The 15,217-nt window shown below is 35.1% G+C and overlaps 1 protein-coding gene across 1 annotated transcript in view; it reads right to left on the bottom strand.

The window, feature by feature from the left end:
- The window catches only part of LOC308661534 (gamma-aminobutyric acid receptor subunit alpha-1), a gene marked incomplete at its 3' end in the record, with an annotated part of 40,670 nt that overhangs the window by 7,243 nt on the left and 18,210 nt on the right, over nt 1-15,217 (bottom strand). The window contains exons 4-7 of the mRNA XM_081316490.1: nt 8,478-8,545; nt 3,893-4,113; nt 2,794-2,876; nt 2,204-2,347 (exon numbers count right to left, since the gene is read on the bottom strand). Of these exons, the coding sequence (XP_081172616.1) occupies nt 2,204-2,347; nt 2,794-2,876; nt 3,893-4,113; nt 8,478-8,545 (516 nt within the window). The remainder of the gene's footprint in view (nt 1-2,203; nt 2,348-2,793; nt 2,877-3,892; nt 4,114-8,477; nt 8,546-15,217) is intronic.

The following is a 15,217-nucleotide window of genomic DNA, read 5'->3' as shown; positions in this document are numbered from 1 at the left end:
GTGGAATGAATGATTTCAAGAAATTAAAAGCTTCCCATTTTTACTTTTATCTTCTATGATTATTAGTTTAAAATTTAATATCTTGAAAAAATCAAATTCCTTAGGGTACTAATAATATGGCATTACATTTAGCACTGACAAAACAGAAACAAAACAAATGTTAGCTGAAAAGGAGAAGCAAGAAGGCTTGAAATCAAATAAAAGTGTTCTTCCAAAATTAGAACTGACATATGAACCAGTCCTGGGGATTTGAAAAATCTAATTTCAATCCACTTCTATTCAAGTCTTGGCTGAAGATGAAGAATGTTGTCATCACCATTATTTTGATGCTGGCAATGATGATGATGATGGTTTAGCCCGTCCTTCCTTGTGAACTTTGCAATGAATATGATGGTCTCCTCTCTTTTTATGCCCACAGCCACAGTCTTGTAAAGTAGGCTAGGTTGAGATGTAATACATTGCTCAAAGTCATCTAGTGAACTCTGTATTGAGAAAAAAAAACTGGATATGGATCTCCCTCAGCCTAGTCCAAAATTTTAACTATTTCAGTGTTGGACTAATGCAAATATACTGATGAAACTTTAAGTTTTGTTCAATATTTGCTGGCTTGGAAAGTTAGCATAATAGAATCTGTTTGCTAACATTTGCTTATAATGCTTGAGCATAATCCTAAAGAGGAATTCATGGTACTGTCTGAACTTGATTATTTGTTTGTGGACATTTTGTTTCCCAGCTAGTGCCATAATATCATCATTGTCATAATCCTAAACTCATTCCAATTCCCCAACCATACATTTTTGTCAACTTATGGACACAGTGTTAGGTAAGAGCTTTCTGAAATAGACACTGCTAAGTCTTCAGGTAAGCAAACTACAAGCAGGTTCTTATATCCTGCCTTAGGAACCATTACTTATAAATCCATACAATACAGCCATTTTATCACAATTTCAACAAACTGTACTACCAATCTTGCATCACAAAAGAGGTCTCACTAGCAAAATGGGAAAATGTCCATCTAAGTAAATAAATTCCTGCTCAGTTTTCATTCATTTCAGTGACATTAGATGGATAATATTTTGTCCAGCTTCCACTGCAGAGTGCAGCAAATCCTGTTGAAGTGTTCCACTTTTCATTTTGTAAACTTTCTGAGAAATTTGATCCAGACTGTCCTTCTTACAATTTTGTTTTTACTATATAAAATTTGTTAGCTGACTTTATAAAACATCAACTACTTAAGTATTTAAGCAATTTTCAATAAATTTTTGAGGTTAGTTCTACAAATTGCTTCAGTTCAACAATATATGAGAGAGGAAAATGTTATGTACATGTAGGGAGGATATGGACTTACTATAGTGGCTATACAGTTTTATTATAGTAAAATAGAATAATATTCCTTTCTAGAATAGAAACAAAAAAAGTGTAGAATATAACATTTTTGAAATTTATGTTGTTACCAAAGAGGCTTCAGAGAATCAGTTTATTAGATATCCATATAGATCTATGTTCCAGACATTATCATGTGTCAAGGTCCATGTCCATGTCCATTCTATGCCAATATCTCAAAAGCCTACACATATTTTTGTACCTTCAAAGGATTAAGACATCTATCTCCTTGAGAAGCTTATGGTTTTTTGGAAGGAGCGGCCATTGGTTAAGTTTGAATTGCTAAATATTCAGTCTGAGCAACATCTTGCCTATTACCCCAGTTCCACTGTGTTATTCTTTTCAGACTCTTCCTTTTTTGAGTTATGAGAAAATAATAAACTAATTTATTGCCTTGAAAAATCCAGGGTCTGTATAGCTACAAACAATATGTGTTGAGCTTTACTGTTCATAGAGGAAATCAAGCTGAGCAAGATGTAATGATGTGATGAACTCCTGTTTGTTTGCTGGGTTTAATGAGATCCAAACCTGGGGTGAACACTACAGTATTTGAGAACAGGCAATTGTTTGTTTTGTTTTGTTTTTCAGAGGCACTGCAAAGCTAAGATACATTTAAATAAAGTACGTTCAGTGTGACAGACATAAGTTTTAGAACGCAGATATTTAAAGAGCAAATTAGGAATTGTTTGCTTTTTTAAAAAAAATGAAAGAAAAGATGGGCCTTTAAAAGAACACCATACTCATCTAAGACATAATATTTTTGAGATAAACCTCTGTGATACAAGCAATGGACATGTAGCAGCACTGGGATTTTACCCACCTGTGCTGGAGTGCACAATTCCGGAATCCACTGTTTGTCCCATGAGATCATATTGATTCAGTCGAGACCCATCTTCAGCAACTACAACAGAGCGTGCAGGTTCACGGGTCCATTCATACATCACCTCAGATTTTGTGTAAGCATCTAGTTGGTTAAAAAAAATCATTTCCAACGTTTCTTTAATATCCCTGGTCATGTCAATCTGGATAAATGCTTTTTCCCCCTACATTGTTGCTATATAAAATAGTTCATCCCTATTTCCTGTGTGCGGTTCAGAATGACAGAAAACAATTGAGATAGCGTACAGATTGACAGTCAATCAATCTTGGAAGTAAATCCTATATTTTCTGAATGCATTAATAAAGTCACTAAAGATATGCTTTCTGTAATAAGATGTAGCCACGGATAAGCAGAATTGAGGGATTTGTATGTGTACTATCACAGTGTCCTCTACAACATGTCCATGTTAAATATTGTATAATGTTTACCCATGTAGAACATCTTTATCTAAAAAAAATTGCAATAGCTGGAAAGTATCATAGCTATCACAGAAGAGAGAAGCTGGAAAATAATTATCAAAGTCAACTTACAGCTTCCAAATTTCAATGGGCAAGCGTGTGCGTCCATGGGAAAGTCTTCTAAATGCATTGGGCATTCTGCTCTCACTGTAAGTCTGCAAACAGGGGAAAAAGCATTAGAACAGATTTAGAATATAAAGTGGCTTTGATGAAAATGGTAATAGAAGGTACCTATTTTATTGCATTTGGTTAAGAAATTGTATCAAATAATTAGGTGCAGCAAGGTTAACCAGAAAATTTGATTCAGTTGGTTTAAAAGCCCAGGTTTTTTTTTTGTTCTAGACAAGAATTCATTAAAAGAAATCTCAAAGTTTATGTTACTTTTTGCCCTAAATATCAGATACTTATTCCAGTATCCACATCCACTCCTATTTATGAAACAGGTAATTGCAATGTGTAATTCAAAAGTGTTTCTCTGTGATGCATAATATGCAAGAGATTTATGCAAGAGTTATTTTATGTGTCCCCAATTTTCACCATTTGAGCATAGAGGATACTTTTTATAGAGCCATTATGTTAAATGTCTTAAACCAAACTTCATCTAATTTCTGAGTCTCACAGATACACAACACAAGATATTCTTTTTTTTTCTATTTCACAGTAGGTACCTTGTTTGACATTGGCCAAGAAGACCAGAAATGTCTCCTATTCTTGTTCCATCCAATGCTTTATTATAAAAGGAGCACAAAATATATCATTTCCCCCCTTGAAATCAGTATGGTGAAACAAAGTCCCACTTTCCAACTGCAAATAATAGGTTGATAATGCATAATTGCTTACATTACACAAACCACCACTCCATAAGATTGAATTGTAACAGGAGTCTAATCTCCAAATTTGTTAAAATAAAATATGGTGTTGTTGCTATCCCAATGAATGTAGTAAGCTCAGAGAGAAAATGAAAAGATGATACAAATTAGAAGAAAAAATACTGAAAACAGATGCATTCCATTGATTCCTTTAGAGATGTACATATTTTACTATCCAATGCAAATCTTGGAAAAATCTATAACTCATTAAATCAAAACAAACAAAGAAAAAAAAACCACCTATCCTGAAAAGTATGTAGGTTTTTTTTTCATAAATAAAATACCACATCTCTGCCTCCTACCTCATTGTGTAAAGCAGTGTCCCATCTTCTGTAATTCGCAAAAGTTTGTTAGGCATAGTCATGTTGTGAGCTACTGATTTCTTTCCATTGTGGAAAAATGTATCTGGTGTCCATATTTTGCTAGCCATTAAATTATTCAGTCGAAGTACTTGCATCGGTCCTTTGAACTTCAGCCTTTCATCTCTCCAGCTTTGTCGGAAAAATACATCTATTGTATATTCCTAAAATTAGAGAATTGTGAGCTTTGAAAATACTTCATTTATGAATAGTATCATTGAAGAGAACAAGGCTTTCTGAACAATACTGAGCTTTAACAGGTTCATAGTGTACATCTGTGTTTTGTCATTTGTCAAAGTCATAAAACAGAAGTATGAATGAGGGTAGCCCTTTCTTCTAAAAAAAATAGATTCCTAAAACATCCAACAAATTTTGGTTAGCACAATTATGTCTTGTACTTTACAATAAAATGATTTTTTTAAAAAATTTGAACAGCTTGAAAAAGTCAACCCTATTTTAAGACAGAATTCTCAAGCTTTCAGTCACAACCCCAGGGAATCACAAGCAAAACTGAGAAAGATTCAAGTTTGAACAGGGCTTCTTCATTTAGGAGAAAGAAGAAATCTGGAAGAGTTGGAAGAGTTTTCTTCAGTTAGAAGAAAGAGGAAAGGCACAGATAAAACACAATTTTATAGTTTCCACCTTTGCAGAGGTCTGGAACAAATTCTGGCTGGGCTTCCACACTCAAAGCTGGATCAAAACGTGTTCCCCGTGTATCTTGATAAGCCAGCAGCCAGCTTGTCCAAGCCAAATTAAGGTAAAAGCCCAATGGTTTACATATGCAAAGCTGGATCATTGGCTGCACTTGTCCCTGTAGTGCTCAGATCGCTGGCAGCAAATTCAGGATTTTCTGAAATTGCCACTACAAAGAACCAGCAGAAATTCTAAAGGAATAAGAAACGTTGTCTCCGAACTAAAACTTGCTTTCCAGGACTAATGCAAAACTAAGCCAGCTCATCTTATTAAATATAATTTTAAACTTGACGTTTGTTTTTCATTTTCCAATTAAAAGGCTTAATTTTGTAAATTTTTATAGTTCAATCATTGTTTTATTTGATATATAGATTAGAATTTAATTATTACACATAAATAGCATGCTTTATCTGGCTATTTCTTGCTTATTTCTAAGTGAAGTGAACGATTTAAAAAAAAAAACTTTCCCTAAGTAATAGGGAAAATTATTTTATCACTGTAGGGAGTCAGTTCATTTGCCTTCATTTGTGGAGTCAGTTCACCACAAAGTATGATAATTCCGGAAATAAGTGAAGACCTTACCAACAGTCAACAGCGAGAGAGACTATGAGGAGGTTGGGGGGGGGGAATGGAAGAGAAAGCAGACATAGACAATCATGAGATAGTAGGCAAACTAAGAGCCTTGGTGGAGCAGTGGGCTAATGCCTCCTTAAGTAACACCAGCTGCCTGCAATTAGTGCAGGTTCGCATCCCACCAGGCTCAAGGTTGACTCAGCCTTCCATCCTTCCGAGGTAGGTAAAATGAGGACCCAGATTGTTGGGGGCAATTAAGCTGACTTTGTAATAATGCCGCTTGGGGGTGTGTGTGAAAGCCCTAATAAGCAGGCATATACATAGAATGAAGGCTACTGCTAAGCTTGTAAGCCGCCCTGAGTCTTCGGAGAAGGGCGGGATATAAATGGAATTTAAAAAAACAAACAAACTGGTTGACAGCTTTTTGTATAAACACAACTTAGGCCAGGTGGGGAAAAAAAATGGGTAGAAGCATTTCAAATAATCCATGCTAATTGTTAATTAACTCACTACATATGAAGAATGGAAAAATCTTCTTACAGTTTCCAAGGTTCCCAATCAAGCTGTGAAGATACCGTACTGAAAGCTAGGCAGGTCTATTGCCTACTCCTGTATGACAAATCGCTAATTCTTTCCTCCTCTTTCTGAGAGCATATACAGTATCTATGCAGTTTGGAAAGTCTATGCAAATTGATTTGAAAAGAAGATGACTGGGCTGCTTATGTCATGTGAACTGTAAAATATGGTTTGTGTAGCCATTTACATAAATGGCAGCACTCCATTTGCTGCTAAGGCTTGGGTGATACCCACTTTTCTCCTCAAGCTAGTTGATTCAGAAAGTAATTTAATCACATATCTGTCAGCAGAGTTCACTGACTGTACTGCAGTTTAGACTAAAAGCATCTGCATCGAAGTACCTTGCTGCTGATTGGGAGCACTATGCATAGTCTAACCTTATAGCAACATTATAATAGGGTCTTAAAACCAGGACTACAAATAAGGTATTAGATGGGCAACCAAGGAAGGATTTCTATCCCTCTGCTTGCTAAAATTCACATTACAAATTCACCTGAAAGTTTCCAGGCCCTTTTTCTGAAGATTTTTTTGCTGTGCAACAGTATATAATTTTACAATGGCTATTAATGAGTTCCAGAAAGTTCTACCGTAGATGAGGAGTTTGACTTTTAGTTCAAAAGCTTTGAGAGCTAGTTTTGTGAAAATGCCGTTTCTCAAGAAAGAAGGGACAGACGTATTTCTAGCTGCAGTATCTGTGAAGCCAAATATTCTCTTGAAAATTCCCATTTCTCCTGTAAAATGCTGTCATTACACCATAAATCCCAGCTTATTGTTTTTAAAGACTGCTTTAAATTTCATGGCATAACTACAAAGTAGGAGAAAAACAATATTGTTACTGAGAAAGCTTATCTTTTTCTTGTTCCTTTGAGTCCTTCTTAAATCAGGCTGTGTAAGAAAGTTGGAGCCTTCATTACATTATATATTTTGTAATACTCCTCATGAGGTGAGTGTGTGTGTGGGTTTGTTTGTGTGTGTTATGTTCCTTTATTTGCTGAGAATTTTGTTGGGTTTAAGTCCATTGCTTAGTATTGTTACACACACATGGACCTTACAAATACTTTAGATCCTTTAGATTAATAAAGTTATATACATATATAAGATTATTTAGAAATAGAGATAGATTATATAGAGATAGATATTATCATCATCATCATTTTAGCCATTTAGCTATCCACTGCAGGATGAAGGCCTCTTTCGCATGTTTCCAACTAATAGTCCTAATTTTCTTTTGCTAATATGTCTGTGTGTGTGCGTGTGTGTGTGTGTAGAGAGAGAGAATGATAGATAGATAGATAGATAGATAGATAGATAGATAGATAGATAGATAGATAGATAGATAGATAGATAGATAGATAGATAGATAGATAGATAGATAGATAGATAGAATCAAGACTGTATTGGTTGGAAACATGGGGAAGAGGCTTTCATCCTGCAGTGGATAGACAATGGCTAGAATGATGATGATATAGATATAGAAATAGATAATAGAGATGATAGAGATAGAGAGAGATATATGAAATTAATCTAAAGGATATGGATGCTCTATCTGCCTGTAATAATCCTTTAGCTATGGAGTTAAACCAAGAAGATTAATGGAACATAATAAATTCACAGAAAGATATATGTAAGATAATGGCTAAGTTGTCATAGTGGACATAAAATTTCATCAATGAAAAATAAGACATTTTATTACTGAGGAAATGCACAGTTACAACAGACATGCCAGTTTAAATTGGAGAGCTGCTATAGTTTTGGGGAATAGGGCCATAGAAGAGAATATATTATTCGTAGCTCAGGATTGAACTATGGTTCAATCCTTGGTGCCCTCTGAGCTTGATAGTTTGTTTGCAGATGTTTCATTATCTAACTAGGTAATATCCTCACTGCTAGTGAGTGTGGGGTTGTTTCCATTTATATCCAGTAGGGAAATGGTGTTATTTTTTTTCTATTAATTGTTTGAGTATAGTGTTTCCTAGCCTCAGCAACTTCAAAATGTATGAATTTCAACTCCCAGAATTCTCCAGCCAGTTAAAAAAACACTGTTTTTGTGTGTGTTTGTGTGTGTATATAATAAATCCAGGTTATAAAGAAATGCTTTTGCTAACTTTATTGGCTTCTTTTAAATCTTTCATTTATTTTACTACTAATAAATCTTATATAATAATGTTTGTTCATCAGTAGCCAGAATGTAGGAGAATTCCTTTGGACTCAAATGTGCTTCCTTGGGGCTTTGTTCCAGCAGATAATATATAATGAAATTCCTCAGAATCAGTCCTAAGCTGGAGCTTTTATGCATCACAATTTATTGCCAAGCTTTTAACAACCTGAACAGTCAAGCCTGACCTCAAAATTACAAAATGTTTACAGGGAGAAAAAAAAAGAAAAAAAAGCTGATTTAGGCTTCAAATGGCCCATTCTCATGTGAGGTGTTTCCCTTCCATTTGCTGCTCCTAGGCCATGGAACGAGCCAAATATTATAAATGTTTCAAAAGAATTGAATCATTAAACTGAATCATTAAACTCAGTATACTCAGAAACTGTCAATTGCAAGGCTGCAAAACTGCTGGAGATGTGGAAAGATTTTTGGACAAGAGCAGTGATAGATACATTCAGAATTCCACACATTCCACATTCTTGGAGGCTAAACAATTCTTAACATACTAGAAGGTAGTAGAGCATTACTTACCATATCATGATCTGAAACAGGACCAAAGCTGGTAACAAAGATGTCAGTCTTCACTGCAGTTACACGCTCTGATGAAGCAGGAAATTGGGACAGTGAATGCCTATCATTAACTTTCTTTAAATTCAAGCAACATATTCTCTTGTCCCAGCAGAAAACACATTTATTTTTATTAAAGATACTAACAGGAGGTGATAACTTTGTATTAGATGCTTTACGTGTACAATCTCCGGGCTGTCCATCTAGACTTATGAAAGACTTGTAAAACCCTGCAGAGAGCTGTTACTAAGCTACCACATGTATATAATACAGAACTAGAGAGACCAACAGTTTGATGCAGCTATTGATGTTCATAGTTCACCCACATCAATATTTAATCAGTTAAGCTTAAATCCATAAAATCATCTGCAAGCTACTTTTCTGTATTGTACACATTTCTTCTCAGATGAAATCCTATTTCCAAAAAAAAACCCAACATTCTCAGAAGGAACCTTCAAAGCTTTGTACAGGTCATCCTATGATCACAATTAAGACCCAAATTCCTCTTGCTAAATGAGGTGGTTCTTAAGTGAGTTGTACTTCATTTTGTGACCTTCTTTTACTACAGTTCATAAGCAAAAACACTGCAGTTGTTGGGTAAATCACATGGTTCTTAAGTGAATCTGGCTTCCCCCATTGATTTTGATTGCTGGAAACTGGTCGGAAAGGTTACAAATGGTGAGCATGTGACCTCGGGATAGCGCAACCATCATAAAGATATGCCAGTTGCCAAGTACCCGAATTTTGATCATATAACCAGCGGGAATGCTGCAACAGTCATAAGTGTGAAAAACGTTCATAGGTGACTTTTTTCACTGCTGTTGTAACTTTGAATGGTCATTAAATGAATCATTGTAACTCAAGGACTACATGTGTCCTCTAAGTCTAAAACAAAGGTCAGTGGAATGCATATAATTCTTTCCCTATAACACTCTTGGAAGAAAAAGTAAACAAACAGCCATATCATAGTTACAATCTGGTTAGGATGGCCATGTTAATGCACCAATAATTCAGTATGCTATTATATAAAGTGAAAACTTGAGAAAATAAGGACTTCAATATCTGTCTAAACATTAAAGAAAGATGCCAATGTACCATCGCCAACAGTGACGGTAATATATTGTTTCTCTTTTACTTTATTGCTCTCAGGACCAAACATAAGAATGATGCTGAAAAGGCACTGTGATGGTAGAATCTCTTAATTAGCCATCCAATAAAATTGTTATGGTCTAATCAAATCCCTCTTTGAGTTCATTAGAGGAAGGGGATTCTTAAAATTAAAATTAGGTTGTGATCAGTGGTGGGATTCAGCCAGTTCACACCACTTTGGCAGAACGGGTAGCTAATTTTTTGTTACCCAGGCCCAGAAGTGGCGTCCACACAGAGAACCAGTTGTTCACATATCTGAATCCCACCACTGGTTGTGATGTAATTCTAAAGACTGTCACAATGAGAACGAACCTGTTATTGCAAGCCTAAGGTGATTCCCCAAAGAAATATATTCATCCTGAAAAAAAACGAATCTTTTCTTAGTCTAGCAACCAGTACCAGAACTTAGAGTCTACAAGATTTCAGTGCAAGCTGGTTAGACTACAAACTGAGCCAGCAATGGCTACTTTCCTTTTCAGGGGGAAAATGTTTCAGGTAGGGTGAATTGAAGCAGAGAAACAGGAAGGAAAGTGTTTCTAACGCTTATTCTCCATTTACAATGCTTTTTACTGAAATAATAATGATAATAATAATAAACCCTAATTAAAGGGGGGGAAAAACCTAGGGCTTTCTGAATTTAGCTAAAAAGATTCTGGTATAGCCATAGAGTTAGTTTTCAGATGGAACATGGAACAGGTTCTCATTATGTCTAGTGTGTTGTTATTCAAGTTATAAACGAAAATTTCTTAAGTCTAGTGAAAAACACTATGACTATGGTCTATTCTGAAAATAATGAAAGCCTGGAAAAAGAAAAATGTTTGATAAATTTGCTTTATTTTTATTTTTTACTATGTTGGAGGTGTTGGAAAGTTTCCGATTATTTCAAAATAGAGCTGGATGTCATCCCAAGTAAAGGGGAGATGGGATTGTAATAGGGAATCAATCTGCTAGGATCGTTGAATGAAAATTGCTGTAAACTAGCTGTAATGGTTGAAAAGGGTGTTATGAAAGATTAACTGTTGCTACTGATTTATCCTCGCTGTCTTTTCCCATTCTTAATGAAGCTGAAATTCAACTATACCCACTACCCATGTATTTGCATTCAGAATCCCCATCTAACCACCCCATCTCACCATGATGCTGAAAATAAAAATCTTTATGTCTTTTTATTTCTCTACTGTACTGGATTTCACACTAGAGCCCTTCTGAAGCTGAAGAAATGCTCTGGCATGGAGAACTGGAAGCAGCAGCCGTGGTTCCATGCCATATTTCAAATATTACTTTTTTATAACCTTCCAATAATGTAGATTAAAAGTAAAATGAAACAGGTATTATTGAATTGCAACTGGCCATCTTGTAGCTAGATCATCCATAAATTTCTTAATTTTTTTTAAAGAAAAGACTGGACAGCCATTTGCCTGAAATGGTATAGGGTTTCCTGCCTGAGCAGGGGGTTAGACTAGATGACCTCCAAGGTCCCTTCCAACTTCTTCTTCTTCTTCTTCTTCTTCTTCTTCTTCTTCTTCTTCTTCTTCTTCTTCTTTTTATTATTATTATTATTATTATTATTATTATTATTATTATTATTATTATTATTATTATTATTATTATTATTATTATTATAAGTTCCATTGTGTACAACCACATTCACATCCTGGAAGCTACATATGTATCATCAACTTCGATGTGGATTACATTTCTGTCTCATTTTGTAAAGGAATTTCCTTCCTTTAACCAACTCCAAATCTATCACTTGCCTTAAAAACTTATTTTTTTAAATCCAATTGTTCTTTTTTAGTTTATAATTTCTTTTTTAAAATTGTATTTAATTAGATTTTATATATAAGGCAATTCATTTTCAAACAAATATACAAAAATAAAACTGAGCAACACACTATTCAAAAAAAGGAAAAAACCCAATACAATAACACTAATAAAACTTATCGAAATAAAAAAAATACTTATAATTAAAATATATCCCAAGTGCACCCAATTTATAAATCTTCAAAAGATGAAACAGCTTTCAAGATTCACCCAGCCTGGCCAATATATTTTTTTCCCAAAGGGAAAGATAATGTGACATTTTCTGATTGACAGAAAATCAATATTTCTCAAAAAAGTGCTAGGTCACACATCTCTAAAATCAAATCCTTTATATCTGGAGCTATACTATTTTTCCCATCTCCTAAGAATTATTCCTTTTGTATTCCTAAAACATGAATAACCTTTGTTCAGAACATGTTAACTTCCATGAAGAAGATATATAATGTAATGCAATCAGTGGTGGGATTCAAATATGTGAACAACCGGTTCTCTGTGTGGATGCCACTTCCGGAAGTTCATTCTGAGCCTGGGCAACAAAAAATTAGCTACCGGTTCTGCCGAAGTGGTGTGAACCAGATGAATCCCACCACTGAATGCAATACATATTACTTTAAAAATCCAAGTTTCCCCAATATTTTCCTTCACTTATTATACAACATTATACAAAAGAGGTATGTAGAAAAACGTTAGAACTTTCTAATTTCTGATTTATACTCTTGGGCTAAAATGTCATAATAGTGAGGCAGTGGCAGGGAGGTGTTTGATTGTGGTTTGTTTGTTAAGGCACACATTGCCCACTAGTTTTATCTGCATTGGTTCCTTCTCTTTCTCCTCTTGCCTTGCCCATCCAGGATGAATGCAACCAACTCTTTTCCTCTTGTTCTTCTCTGCTCCCACTGCCTTTTCCTTTCTGAATGCAAAGTTTATAGTTCCTGGGATAAATCAACTGAGATAGTTTTTAACTTCTGCTATTGTGGCATTTCAATCTAACTCTAATTGTAGCTCTGTTGATTTCAGCCACAATGTACAATACTCTTTGTTTTTGATATTTTTTTTTAATACTGCAACGTTATTTTTTTTGAAAAAGCAGAATTTCTTGCTTATGTGTACAAGGGAGTGCACATAAGCCCCAACATGTGCAGGTTAACTGCACTAAGAGACTGAAGAATGGGTGGGGTTTCCATAAACAAATGCTTTCCCCTGCTTCAGGAGAGTTGCTTGCTACTTCTCGATCCTAAGATCATCTCTAGACCAACCTGCACGAGACAATAATACTTTGCTTTTTTTATATCTGATTGCTGCTTCACATACCCAAGGCAGCTCAAAGAGGAAGAGTAGACTGAGAACAACCCATTGACAGCTTCCTGTTATCCTCCAGAGAGCAAATGATAGGGTTCTCTTTACTCCTGCTCAATGAACTCATGAATTGGAAAAACCAGTTTTGTATCCAAATGATTAGGCCATTTTGAAAAATCAAGCAACAAACAATGTTTCGAAAAAGAAGATTAATTAAGTTAGAGCATAGTGGTGAGATTCAGGTTCAAGTTCCCACTCAACCCTAGTCGACACTTGAGTCACTCTAGGACAAATTTGGGGTTATTTCTTCCAGCCTAAACTCATTCAGATGTGTGAGGAAGAATAGCAGGATGTTAACAAAAGTACGTATAGTCAAGGCTATGGTCTTCCCAGTTGCAATGTATGGCAGTGAAAGCTGGACCATAAGAAAGGCTGAGCGCCAAAGAATTGAAGCCTTTGAACTATGGTGCTGGAGAAGACTCCTGCGAGTTCCTTGGACTGCAAGGCGATCAAACCGGTCAGTCCTAGAGGAGATCAACCCTGACTGCTCTTTAGAAGGCCAGATCCTGAAGCTAAAACTCAAATACTTTGGCCACCTAATGAGAAGGAAGGACTCACTGGAGAAGAGCCTAATGCTGGGAAAGATTGAGGGCAATAGAAGAAGGGGACGACAGAGAATGAGGTGGCTGGATGGAGTCACTGAAGCAGTAGGCATGAGCTTAGATGGACTCCAGAAGATGGTAGAGGACAGGAAGGCCTGGAGGAACATTGTCCATAGGGTCGCGATGGGTCGGACACGACTTCGCAACTAACAACAACAATTTCCTGTAATTGGTCAAAGTTGGAATTGTTGCCAATAGGTAAAAATCCCTTCATTAATTCATATAAGTTAATTATAAGTTCCTTATCTGCAATGAATATATTAACTATCTTGGGGTTTTTATTTCACAGATAATTAATTTAAATGTGAACAAAATATATTAGGAAACCTCTTTGGATCTTGATAGATAGTAGTCTCTAAATTTTACACTTTAGGCAAGGTTAACCCTCTTAAAATAAATGTGTGTTCCTAGAATGTGATACATTTGTAATGGAATTGCTATACACATAATTACAAACTATTTTCAAAATTTTAATACAATGTGTGATATTTTATGGGGATTTTAAAGATACTTTTAAAAAAGATGCAGATATAACAGAATAACAGAGTTGGAAGGGATCTTGAAGGTCTTCCAGTCCAACACCCTGCTTAAGTGGGAGGCCCTATGCCATTCAGACAAGTGACTGTCCAGACTCTTACCCATCCCCTTTAATAGAGTGTGAAAACAATGGATGGAAACTAATCAAGGTGAGAAGCAACCTAGAACTAAGGAGAAATTTCTAACAGTGAGAGCAATTAACCAGTGGAATGGCTTGTTTTTAGAAATTGTGGGTGCTCCATCACTTTTAATAAGAGACTGGATTTTGTTTTCCAGATCTTGAATACAACATTTTGGATACTTATTGGCTAATTCCAAATTATGGACAACTTGACTTACTGGAGATTTTCTGTCCTGGAATCTTGTAGCATGTCTATAATAGTTTTAGTCAGATGGATTGTATTGGGATCAAAACATAAGGGACTTCAAATGGTTCCTCTCACTAGGAAAGATTATTTAAAGGAAATGGCATTTTGATTCCTTTTTCATGCTGAACTGATGCAATATGATTAGCAAAACCTCAGATTTAATTTAAAAAACTATGTAGGGAAATGTTGGTTTAAGTCAGGAACTGAATTCAGTGGAATAAAGAATGAAGGATTTCTATATTTGGATGAGCTATAGCATCAATTCAACACATCTTAGATATGTCCTATTCAATAAAAAATAATTTCAAAATTATTGGTTTCCCTTGTATTAGACTAACAGCTTGAGTAAAAGATAATGTTGTTGAGGAAGCGACAAGATCAATTCTTTCAAACACATTTGAATTGTATCCTACAGATATGCCATTTGGGGATTATATATTAATATATGGAATATAATATATGCTATACGTTAATTTAAAATTGAGACATTTTCAGATGAATATATTCTTTTGCATTACTGCATATCATTCTCTTTCTTACCCGTTTTATTTTAGTATGTCCTTCTGCCTTTTTAACTGATATGGCCTCTCCATGTATGGCACTGAACTTCTTTGTGAGATTGTAATCAATAGTTCACGAATATGTCCTTCCTTTAATCAATCTTCAACCTTCTTTATTATAGATAAATGTATATGTTGATCTTTTCAACATGTTTTTGTTCCATATTTGCTGACACGAAGCTGTAACCACTTTAATTGATTCTTCTACTGAAACTTTCAGTTGGTAGTTTATTTAATACCTGCCTTTATATCATTTCAATCAAAAAATTAATCTAACACATTTACCTCGGAAAACAGTATTCAATAAA

Source organism: Vipera berus (assembly GCF_964194415.1).
Source record: "Vipera berus genome assembly, chromosome: 2".
Lineage (NCBI taxonomy): Eukaryota > Metazoa > Chordata > Lepidosauria > Squamata > Viperidae > Vipera > Vipera berus.
The sequence above is the reverse complement of the archived record's forward strand: the minus strand, read 5'-3'. Positions and strand labels throughout refer to the sequence as shown.